At 30.0% G+C, this 13,381-nt stretch overlaps 1 protein-coding gene across 4 annotated transcripts in view; it reads right to left on the bottom strand.

Moving 5' to 3' along the window:
* The window catches only part of RalGPS (Ral GEF with PH domain and SH3 binding motif), a 63,962-nt gene that overhangs the window by 20,229 nt on the left and 30,352 nt on the right, over positions 1–13,381 (bottom strand). For 3 of the 4 annotated variants that reach the window (XM_075374007.1, XM_075374006.1, XM_075374005.1), the window contains 2 exons: positions 12,410–12,592; positions 7,613–7,696 (listed from right to left, as the gene is read on the bottom strand). In XM_075374007.1, the coding sequence (XP_075230122.1) occupies positions 7,613–7,696; positions 12,410–12,592 (267 nt within the window). The remainder of the gene's footprint in view (positions 1–7,612; positions 7,697–12,409; positions 12,593–13,381) is intronic. The other variant, XM_075374008.1, reaches the window with a different exon arrangement.

Raw genomic sequence — 13,381 nt, 5'->3', positions numbered from 1 at the left:
AAATAAAAATATTTTGGCCACAAAAATATTTTTTTCTACCAAAATGGAGGGCATTTTTTCTCCCAACTAGTTAAAAGTAGCGCACAATACACTCAAAAGCAGAAATCTCATAATGAAAAAATAAACATTTTGAGGTAGGAACATTTGGAAAATACCTTTTTAATGTTTCACTATTGAGCAGTAATTTAAGAGTTGGTGTAGAATATATAAAGCACTGATATCAGTAGCACTAATATAGATACACATATTTCTAGATAAAAGCTCTATATTACATACAGGTAATTAATACATAAAATAGATGTAACTTCTACATTAAAAGTCCTATTTCCTATTTAGTCCTTTTCCCTATTTAAAGTCCTTTTTCCTACTTAGACCTTATTTTTTGATTTCTTAAGCCACATCCAGATTAAGTACACAAAGTATTATTGCATTACTCTATCTCTTTAAAAATTTGTCCTCTTTTTCTGGATTTAACCACATCTTGCATAATAAAAGGTAACAGATGCCAGCGAATATTCTGTACTGTAAAATTTATATTAAATCCTCAATGAAGTTGTTTTATTATACTCATGGGTTGAATTTACAAGATGTGGCTATTAAATAACAAGACAAATACTATAAAATATTTTATTTTAAATTTATACATATTTAGTTATTATCCCCTTTAATTTACAACCATCCTCTATCCCTACAACGCTCCATGCGTATTTTCCAAAGTTCGAAACAGTGCTAGAAATCTTCTGTGAGCTCTTTCATGATGCATGATGCTTTTTTTCACAGCTTCAGTGGTCTGTAATCTTATTCCTTTTAATGCAGATTTGATCTTGGGGAACAGAAAAAAGTCATATGATGTGAGGTCAGGCGAACAAGGTAGGTGGAACACTGGGATGTTATACTTGGCTAGAAACATCTTGACAGACAATGCAGTGTGAGCTGGTGCATTATCCTGATGAAGAACCCATGACTTGTTCTTCAGAATTCGGGTCATTTTTTTCTTATTTTTTCATCGAGTTGAGTAAGGATCTGAAGGTAATAAAGTAATGTTGATTAATATTTTGACCTTCAGGAACCCAGAGAAAATACATAATTCCACAAATATCAAAAAAACAATCATCATCGCTTTGAATTTCGATTTGCTCATGCCTTCTAATATGCATGGAATGACACTTAGTTTCAGATCATAAGTGAAAAATTAAGATTCAACACATGTTATCAGTCTTTCCAAGAAGTTTGGGTCATATTCAATGGCATTCTTCAAAATGCCAGAACAAACATTTTCACGGGCTTCTTTTTCTTTGATTGTGAGAATTTTAGGCACCATTTTCGCACACACTTTTTGCATGTTAAAATTGTTATATAAAATTTGCCTTACACATTCTTTATCAATTCCTACAGTTTCTGCAATCGCACAAATAGTTAACTGATAAGTCAGATCGGTTCAGATTACAAATTGTTTTAATATTTTCATCAGTTTTTGATGTGGAAGGGCGGCCCGGACGAACATCATCTTCAACATCTTCATTTAACCCACTCAAAACCAGCACATGTGATAAGCAATCATTATCATATAATTTTTTTAATAAAAGATAAGTTTTAGTAACGGTTTTTCCAAATTTCATATGAAATTTCACAATTCTTTGCTCTAATAAAACGCTTATCATTTTTTCGGCAAAAGAAAAAAAACAGATGTTATCTAAATGAAGGCCACGGCCAGACTAACATATCTATAGAAACTGGAGTGACAACAATCAAAAGAGAAGGCTTCACACTACACAACTGTTAGTCATACAAATTTGGTGCATGTGCAGTTCTTCCGAAGCAGCATTAGTCTCATTATTTAATAGCCGCACCTCGTAATTTAAAGTTTTACTTTCTTGCAGACTAGAAATAAACAAATATAACATGAAAAAAAGAAAATTATTTTCAAAGAATCCTATTAAGCAGCTATACTAGAAGAATGGTAAGTATTGATGCACAGGCATTCTAATAGAGTTTAGATTCTTATTGAAAAAATATTGTATTTTTATAAAAACAGGCAAAAGTTTAATGTACAGAGTAAAAGACTGCTGATAAATAACAATAAAAATTCACTGAAAGAAAGATAAATTAAAAAAAAAATTGTTAAAATCCATTTAATAATTAACAACAAAAGTAAAACTGCATTGTTTTATAACAAAATTTAGTTTCTATCATAAACAAAAATTGTTCTTAAATCTTATTTTATTAATTACTTAATTTTTTTCTTGACTTGTTAGGTCAGTACTCAGAAAATTACCAACATAACAGTAACTCAAATGAAAACTAAATCCAATTTCTTGATTAATAGGAAGCATGGCTTCTCAATCATGACATTCATTACAACTTAGCACTACTTTTTTATTTTACATAATTTAATAAAGATGCTACTTCCTGGAATGTTCTAGAAGTTTCATAACCATCTGATTCTGAAACCATTATCCCTTACCGATGGTAAGGGATGCAGTTTACAATTTCATCCTCCTGAGTTTTGTTAAAAAGTACAAAAGTGTAGAAGAGAATGAGTTTCCTCTTATCTATATTTCTTTCATTTCTTAAATAAAAATTTCATCATTTGTTCTGATCTTTTATCAGTTTTATCTTAAATAAACACATGTACAAAACATTACCTCTTAAGACATACATTGAAACAAATTACAAAACTAACAAGTTTCCAACACCAAACATGCTCAACAAATAAATTTTAAGGCAATTATTACAATGAAGTCAATCTAAAATCCTATAAGATTAGACCGGGCATTCAGTTTGAAAAAATAATAAATTTAATGACAAACTGTGTAACAATTTAGATCTCCTTTTTCAAAACACCTCCTTCTTGCCCTCAGACATCAGAAAAAACTTTACATGGAGACAGAGTGAATGACACAACTCTCTTTGGTTACCTCCTCATCTATTTAAGAACAGCAATTATTTTTCTTTAATGCGTTCCTTTAATTATAATTAGCAAAATTTTTGTTTTAGATGATGATTTGTGTGCTAAGAATAAAATCTCTTCAATCATTTTTGTTTATTTCATAATATTTTCATATCATTTATACAGGGCGTTTCATAATGTTCTTCGGAGTTTTGAAAATTCATTAACAAAAAACTATTTCACTCACAAGAATAAAACAAGTACAGTACGAAAGAGTACTCCAAATAGTTTTTTCCACATATACTAGGCAGTTAGTAAACCATTTGCTCGCTAGGCATCAACAGTAGAGAAAATGGCTGCCACGGGAAGCGAGAAGTCGTTTTGTGTTAAATTTCACTTGTCAGTCAGTAATTTCTGTGCAACGTGCGTTTCGGTTGAAATTTCATAAGAAGCCACCAAGTGACAATTCAATTCGTGCATAGTATAAACAATTCAGTGAAACTGGTTGTTTGTGCAAGCAAAAATCAACTGGTCATCCATCAACCTCAGAAGTCAATGTTGAATGTGTGCGTGCAAGTTTCATCTGCAGCCCGTCAAAATCGACTTTGGCTGCAGGCAGAGAATTAGGGATTCCAAAAACAACAGGTGGAGAGTTCTCAGTAAATGTTTATTATGCAAACTGTACCATCTTCAATTAATCCAGCGTCTTTCTGATGGAGATAAAACACATAGGCTCGATTTTTGTTTACAGTTACAGGAAAAGATGTTGTTAGATGAAGGTTTTCTAAACAAGATAATTTTCAGCGATGAAGCTACTTTCCATATTAGCGGCAAATTAAACCGTCATAACATGCAAGTTTGGGAAACTGAAAACCCACACGCTTATGTGGAACACATTCGGGATTCTCCGAAAGTAAACGTTTTTTGTGCGATCTCTCGTGAGGCAGTGTATGGGCTGTTCTTTTTTATGGAAACGACAGTAACTGGCATGATATGGCTGGATATAATACAATTATGGCTTATGCCTCAGCTACTCAACGACTTCATTTTCCAGCAAGATGGTTGTCCTGCCCGTTTTCCTAACGAGGTTCAACAGTGCCTTAATACAACATTACCTCGGCGCTGGGTAGGACGTGTGTCTGAAGAAGACCAACACATTATGCTGTGGCACCCAAGATCACCAGACCTCACGCCATGTGATTTCTTTCTCTGGGATTACATGAAAGATAAGGTGTTTATCCCATCAATGCCGCATGATATCTCTGAGATAAAGGATCGCATAATCAATGCAATCAGCTCTATCGAAAATAACATGTTAGAACGAGTTTGGCAAGAGCTAGAGTTTCGTGTTGATGTGTGCCATGTCACCAGAGGAGCACACATTGAACATTTATAGATTTTAACAAAAACTGTTGAGTCCCTGCATCACCTCATACAATTTTAATTTAGGTAGTAAGTGAAATACTTTTTTTTACTGAATTTTTGTAACTCCTAAGAACAATTATGAAACGCTTTCATCATGTGTCACACAGAAAATTTTAACAAAATGGAACTAGAAAAAACTTTTAAGTACTTCTCGATTACTATATTTAAGCATGCGCAGTTGGAAACTTTTACTGTATTGGGTAAATAATGGTTGTTCAATAAGCACCTATGTTATTGATTAAGAATATTAATAATATTAACAATATTGTTATTCCAGGGAAAAATGGTGAAAAGTTAAAATAAAAAAGTACAGTTTAAATTTCTAGATAAACTTTTTTATATCAATACTTGACTTTCTGGATTTAATTAAAATTAGATCATTCTTTATTTTTAGAAATAGTTAGCAATACAAAGTTAACAGTTAACTAGACCTTTTTAACCTCTCAGGGACCTCTCAGGTTGGTGGGATCATGACTATTATTAATGAATTAAACGCGGCAGCTGGCAAGATCACAAGGGTTGGTTGCATTAGTCTTCAAGGAGAAGTATGCGAAATTAATGCAATTCCTTGAAAACCTAAAGACTAACTGGTCAATGGTGAGAAGACAGGTTCCACCATAATTAAGGATTTTAAGCCTATTATTGTTGCTCTGGCTAGTGGGTACAAAAAGTTAGCTACTAAGCCTATTGAGGTTAGGGAAGTTGTGTTGAAGGAGACTTTGCCATCCCTGTTCCAGGTCCACAGCCAGTGTGGTCTCAGAGGCAACGTTATGCTCAGATGTTGAAAGAGAAAAGAGAGGCCAATCTGTCCTAAAAACAGCCAGAGGTTATATTTGTCAACCACAAGGAAGGTATTACTGAGAAAACCAGTAAAGGGATGAAGGACGAATTTCAGCCTTCATCAGAAGAGCCTGAAGATTTGTGGCATACATGAGACAAAAAAGGGTTAGTTGTCATCACCAATGACAAAGAAACTCTTAAGGTAATTTCTGACTACCTCGAGATCAGTGAAACCAATATGAAAGTCAACCCAAAGAGGAAGAGGTGTCCCAAGGTAATTGTTTATGACATTGACTGACGTTTGTCTGAGGAGGAGTTAATGACTCTTATGAGGGAGCAAAATACTCAGATGATGAAGCGACCTTAAGGCCAAACGTCGATTATTATTTAAATCAGGTAAGCATGAGGCTGAGCGCTATCATGGCCTGTTTGAAGTTAGTCCTAATCTCTTCAAAAGCTTTGTTTCAGAAGCCAAATTGTTCACTGACTTCTCTTCATGCAAGGTCAAAGAGTATTTAATGTTCAACGGTGTTTCAAGTGCTGCCAGTATGGACATAAGGCAAAGTTTTGTAAACAGTCTGTGGCACTGTGTTCTCATTGTGGGAATGAGGGATAAAAACGAGATGAGTGTCCCAAGATGTCGGAGGGTCCAACTTGTGCCAACTGTAAACATCTTCAGAAGGATTCCAAGCAATCTGTGAATAGACTGTGGTTGTTGTCAGAGGCTTGTCACTGCGCTTGAACTCATTAGTGTTAAATGTACAGGGTGCTTAAATAGTTCAGATTGAGCTCGGTGAGATTGCTCTACGTAGAAGGTTGCATGTTGTTTTATGGCAGCATCCATATGTTGTGTCTGGTGAACTACCAAGTTTCTCTGTTTGGAAGAGATCCTAATGTGGCTCTGAAAACATGTCCGCCATTGTGTGTGGAAGGAAAATAGATTGTGTCTTCATCTGACAGATCAAAAATAACCATCATGTTGTTATCCGTGTGGATGTTCAGAACCTGCATCTGTATGTTGCAAGTTCATACTGAAAGTATGAACTCTGCTGATCATCATCTTGAGGTCTAGGATAAACTCCTACGATTCTCTGGTACCAGTCCAAATTTTTTTATTGGTGTAGATATGAATGCTAAGTCATTATTGTGGCATAGCGATTTCACCGATGATGGCAGTGAATTAATAAAGGACATTTTAGCCCAATATGATCTACAGGTATTTAATGTACCTGGTGTGTTGCCAATGTTTGTGACTGGAAGATGGTGGATGATTGCTCGAGCGATCATTGATTGATTGTTTATGAGACTGTGAATACTTTGAATTACTTTGAATTTTGCATCGGGGACTGGAGTTTTTGGACTTAAGAGGATTTGGTTTGTTGGTACTTTTCATCAATGCCACCGAGGGTTAGTAGAGAATTTTAGTAGCACTACAGTAATTAGTACTTAAAGTACTACTAGTACCAGTACTGTTTTATATTATTGATGAAAAATGATGTACAAACACAGATAGAGTTAAATATAACACAGACACTCTCCACACAATAGCTAGTTCGGTTGTCGAGAGCAAGGTTCTATCTGACAACAGAATGACATATGTGTGTATGTGTAGCTATGACAAAAGCAAATACCCTTCCACCATTTCATTCAGAGACAGAAATTTTTAGAATTTTAATAGTTTAGGGAATAACAGGAAGTTAAAGAAATTATGACTTAAAAATCCCCTCAAAAAAAAAATCTTCAGCACAATCTAATGATGATTAACAGTTCTTTATCAAGATTATCAGCCAAATGATAGATTAACAATCATCCTAATAATATTATCAGCATACAATATATTAGTTCTAATTAATATAACCACTCCTAGCAAGAATTATTAATGTGAATTCAGTAAATGTTTAAATAAGAAATGTTTTAGTTACACATTTTCTGTTGTTATTCACTTATAAAAATCTCTTGATAAAAGAATGAAAAATAATCGTACATTACTAACGACTACAAAATTAGTTATTTTTACTTTTAGTCCAGAAGATGTCATTCATTAACTTATTGGTTGTAATTAAATATTAAAGAAAAGCAAATTATATTAAATTTATTTTTCAAGATAAAGCATGATAAGAGGAAAAAGACATTTGTAATTTACATAAGATTTTCTCAGGCATATATCATCTTTGAGACAAAGTACAGTGCATAAAAAAAACGTTAATGTGCCAAATTTTACTTTTGTACAATTTGTGTTTAAATTCCAGAAGGAGGTTTCCTAAAGAAACTGATGCCTGGTCTACATTATATGAGTATCATACTTAAATATAATAAAACATGCGATAACATGCAAAATAAATTTTGTATATATTATCTGTTCACAAGAATTTACTATATTTCAGTTGATGACAGTGATATTAACAAAATGTGCAAAAAACGTTATCGTACAATCTAAGAAAATTAAAGTAAAAATGTACACGACATGTGTAAATGACAATGACAATGACATGCACAAGTGATGCAGATGTAACTCACCCCACAATATCTGATGGATTAAGGATAGGAGTGGGGGTATCCCCTTGCTTATACAAATTCCGAGGTAGACTTGTACTACGAAATCTGAACCAAAAATATATCAGGTTTACACAAGACCAATAAAAGAAATTGAACAAACCTAACTGTTATGTTTTAGTTTAAAAAAGAAAGTAAGAAAAAAGGTTAAAATATATAAACACACCGATATTTAACAATTCCTTAATATTCTTATAACAATTACAATATAAAAATTAAATAAAAAAACCAATCTATGGTTATGTACTAAAGCTAAAGCTTTTAAAATTATATTTTTTTCAATTTTAAATCAACTGGTATTAATAATAAATAAAGAATTTTTGCTGGACACATATAAAAACAACCAACAAAAGGTTTTTAATAAATTTACTAATGATAAAAATCATTATCTGATCAAACAATTAGAACATTTCAGTTTCAGGATAACTTGAAAATAGTCAGTTAGATTTTCATTAGGTATGTATAGAAATTTATTCTGTTCAGTTTCGCATTCATTGATTGCCTTAAAAACCTTAAAAATATACTTTAAAAATGAACTTGTTTTTAGACTTTATTCTGAAAGCCTTTTATATAGATGATTATAACTAGTAAAATTCCTAACAAGATACTTATTATTACTAAATGTACATGACAGGAAAGGGGCTTAATATTACCAGGTATAAAAGTAAACACAAATTCATCACAGGAATAGGTTTCTTATTGAGTTAGCTGCTTGAAATTATCTACCAAAGTTGTAATAAATATTAAACAATAAATGTTAAAAAACTGTAATAATTATGACATTAACAAATTAATAGTTGCTAACATTTAATTTATGATACTGAATTCATAAAAAGTTTTTCAAGATAAAAAATGGAAAAGAATAAAGTTAATAATTTGAAATTTGGCAAATCCACTTAAAACACTATAATGAACAATGGCTTTAAAATTTGAAGCAATTTCTTCTTGATCTAGATTACATGAGTTACAATCAACTAAAAGAAGGCCCTTCACAATCTGAGCTTAAAAACAAGCTATTTTTACAAATTTACCTGAAAAAAAAATAAAGACCTATCAAACAAACTGTTAAGACAAATATTTAAAGCCAGTCAACAAAGGTAAGACTGATCAAGTTAAACTTCCGTATATTTTAAAGAAGACTGATAGATGATCTTCTGTGATATTTATTCTCAAATTCAACTGCACGTAATATTTTGTCAGACACTATTTTATTTATTTTGTAATAGTTTTTTTTATGTTATAAAAATACTTATAAAGTACTGTGATAGTGCAAAACTTTATTCTCAGATTGTTAGAAATATACAGTGCATACCTGCGCATAAATATATGAAAATTACCAACTAACAACTGGTGGCAGATACATTGTGTGTTGAGTGTAGAGTGCATGTTACTGTTTGTCACAGAGTTCCAAAATTTTTTAACTGTTTCAAGTATTAAAAGAATTTATCAGAGTCTAAAAATGTATGAAAGATTACAGCTGTTATAAAAATATCTTTTAAATCAACTTACTACAACAAGGAAAACGTGACCTTTGTTTACAAAATACACTTTATGTAATACAAAAATTAACCTCAGAATTTAACATAAGCTGAGAGTATTTCAAAAAGATTTTCTAGGATTTCCTTTTTTGTGAATGATTATGATTGAAGTGTTTTGTGATCTGATGATTAAATAGTGGCTGTAATAAAAAGTAATACAACTATGCAGGATTCAAGATTATATAACAATGAGATGCCCAAGAGCAAATTAGTGAATAATTTTAATAAATGAAAAATCAAAATCTGATAAATAAATAAAACCGATTTGAATACAGCAAGAAAAGTATATTTTACTTTGTCAATTAATCAGTTTTGCTATGTTATAAAAGTAAAACTCATTCCATAATCCCACACACCAGTTTCTAGCTTAACTGGTGATAAATCATCTAAAAAAAAAAATACATTATACATATTATAATCTTTTTTCAATGTTGAGAATAATTAAATTACTAAACAGAAATAGTTTACTTATGAAATTTTTCTTTAATATTCTGATGAGATTATCATTAGAGATTTATAATTAAAAACACACATACATTAAAAAAAATATATAATGTTTAACAGTAATATTTTTAAGTTACATTAAAAAATAAAATAATAAACTTACACAAATAATGTTAAAGACTTTTATTAAAAATTAATGTTTTCCCCAAATAGTAGCACTTCATCGAGTAAGAATTGATGTTTCACAATCTTTGATTTATGAAGTTTTGATTGAAAAACTGAGCTATTATGAAAAATCGTGCACAAAGATATTAACTGATACACACCCACACCCACACGCATACACACAATGAAAAACATCTTACTGTAGCGTATGAATTTGTGTGATGTTAAACACTGAAATCTTGGAAGAGCTATAAAAAACAGATGAATCAAACGTTTAACTTAACCAGGACTTAGCACTATATAATTTCCCAACATTCGGGTTTGTTATACATAAAAGTATGCCAATAATTTGTAACGAAATACCTTAACCTTTTTATTCAGTAAACATTCAAGATTAATTATCTAGAAATCTTGCATTGAAGTTAAAAATTTGTCATTAACTATGACAACAGCCACAAAGCAACTTCTATTTTTCTTACTGATAGGCGATTTCTTCAAGGAATTATCATCTACAAACTAAAAACCCATATGGCACAGCAGAAATTACTTTTCAGCTTAGGTGTCATGTTTGATAACTCTGTTATTGATAACAGAGTTATTGAACCATTAATTTATGGATTCCTTACAGGGAGTGTGTATCTTTTGGAAAAAGGTAACATTTTGAATAATTTGTTTAATTAAGTTAATAATAAGCTATTTTATTCTTATCTGTTTTTAGTTGTAAATTTTGTTTCTACTAATGTTTCTAATTTTTTTTTATATTATTGAAAACATTTTCGGCTTACTTTAAAATTATACAACTTTTCAGTTTTTTCCTTCAAAAGTAAAAGTAGAATTTCTTAAACCTTTGATTTGTTTTCAGTTTATTTTTACATATGTAAATTTTCTCAAATAAAATTCTGTACAAATTGTTGCAAAGTTTCTTTTAATTACTGTCAATTTAACTAAAATAAATTTATGTCAAACCTAAAAAAAGTATTTTTCAACAGAAACTATTAAAGATATAGTTATAAAAACAATCTTTTATTTAACACTTTCTAGGTAATAAACATATAAAACCAATAATTTGTTCCGTAATTCCTCTCCAAAGAATTCCAGTTATCTATTTTACCATTAGAGCACATATCAAGCAAAATATTTTGCTAGGCACAACTTAAAAACAGCATTTCTGGATTTGTTTATACATATTTTATTTATTTTCACCCATGAAATTATTTCTGTTTCTTCATAAGACACCAGTATAACTATATATATTATTAAAATAAAAAAAAAAATAAAAAATATTATTATTAGTATAGTTAATAATGATTCTTAGTATCTTCTTTACTGAATGCAACAAGTACCAGGTCATACCACAACTTATTTTTAAACGGGACACCATAACTAAACAACTCATATCTATTCCCAGCACTACAGTATATATTTGAAATGCATATTACTGAAATTATTATTACTGCAGGCATCACAATATTTACACATTAACAAAAGTAAGAGATATCTTTATTCTCAATAACCGTGTAATGACAGCATAGTTAAGTAAACAGTCAATAAGAAGTAATATTGAAAGATAATAAACAACATTTTTGAATGAACCACATGTTTCTTTTGTCAGGTGAAGCTAGCAAGTTATGATAGAATCATATCAGTGCTAAATCTTTAAATAAATAAAAATTAAATACAATAATTTTAAAACTTACGAGAAACTTAAGTTTTTAAAATGTAAATTTCAGATTATTTATTTAGTAAATAATAACCCATGGAATAGGTGCTATTTTACATGTCATTTTCACACTTTCTGAAATTGCAATACACGTATAATAGGTCACAGAACTAAAAAGATTTCAGAGCTGAGTACAATTCAGAAACAGATGATCCAATCATCATAGTGTTAGTAACAGAAGGAGCATTATCCACAAAAGAAACAAATAAGAATCTTCAATAGAACACAGGTTTCAGAAGAAAAATTACAAGACATAATTATAACCATAAGAACTCTCTTATATCTTATTAAAATATTTTTAATGCTACAACTTTAGTTGAGAATCATAAGAACAAGTGTTAACTAACTAAACTACTTTTTAAATATTAGTTAATATAAAATAAAGTGTTAAAAATGTAGTTTCAAAGGAACTACTTTGTATACGTTTACAACTTATGAACAATAAAATTAAATCTTTGGTGATTTTATTAAACCCAACACAAATATAATGATACATTATATTAGGGTATTTTCCTTAAAAATTAAACTATAAATGACTAAAAGAAACCACTTAACCATAACTGCTTCTCTTGATATAAATCCATTACCTTCCTAATAGAAAATAAATACAGATATCAATATGTGCCTTCAAAGTTCATAGACAAACTTATTAATTACATAATGTCAAAATGAAAAGCAAAAAATGGATTATAGTATACAGACAACATAAAAAACAATTATAGATTAACAAAGTTAAAATAAATTAGGTTAGAACCACAAATTAAATTCATGTAAACTTTATTAAAAAAGTGTACATACACAAACATTTTAAATGGATAAAATAATTTGTAAATAACAGAAAATAACTATGAAATAAATATTGTACTTCATTTCATAAACAAGTGTAAGACTTACTTGGTGCCCAAGCTGTGACACTTGCGATGACCCGGAACAAATTTGGTAACAGGTTGTAATCTTAATGGTACTTTAGCTGGTGATAAATTAAGTGATGCTACAGCAAACATCGTATCAGAGACAGATTCTTTTGAACTTGAGGAACTTGGAGCTGGTGATGGAGGTTCTAATTTCAACGAAAGCCTACATTTGGTAAGAAGAGAAAAATTAATTTTCATACAAAAACAAACAATGAAATCCAGCAACTTAGTTAAATTTCAATATACAAATCTAGTAAAAATTAAATCTTTGATAATTTTAATATAGGTCCTACATAGTTAGAAAATAATCGTAACTAATCAAACAACTTTTTGAATAGCTAAAATTTTAAATTCAGACAATCATAAATGAGTTACTTTATTAATTCTCCTCTAAACTTAAACTTATTCTCTATCACAATTTATCAATGATTTAATATTTACTACAAGATTTCTAAACAAGAAGATAAAATTTTACAAACTCTTTTAAAATTAAAAGAAAAATAATGACAAGTGGTAAGAAAGTTTGAAAATCAAAAATGATTAAAATTAATAAATTTAACTTATGTTTATCGTTTACATATATATTTTTACAGATGGTATTATAATTTATGCATAAATACTTGCATGAATGGAATCATAAATGACCACATAAACATAATAAAAAATGAGATGCGATGAGAATTATAGATTAGGAAAAAGGAAAGGTGATGGTTTGATTAGAAAGAAAATAAAGAGAAGAGAAAATAGAAAAAAAGGAATGAAATGTTAATGTTTTAAATGTTTAGGGATGTACTCACCTAAGATGAAAAAGCAGATAAGGAGATTGAAATGAGGATGCAGAAACTAGCATTTTTATCACAGTATACTAATGAGAAGTAAGGAGTGTATATAAAACTTACAATGTCCCATTTTTTATTTATGAAACAGAGACATGCATGACAAGATGGACTCT

This window comes from Lycorma delicatula, chromosome 8 (genome assembly GCF_047948215.1).
Source record: "Lycorma delicatula isolate Av1 chromosome 8, ASM4794821v1, whole genome shotgun sequence".
Lineage (NCBI taxonomy): Eukaryota > Metazoa > Arthropoda > Insecta > Hemiptera > Fulgoridae > Lycorma > Lycorma delicatula.
The sequence above is the reverse complement of the archived record's forward strand: the minus strand, read 5'-3'. Positions and strand labels throughout refer to the sequence as shown.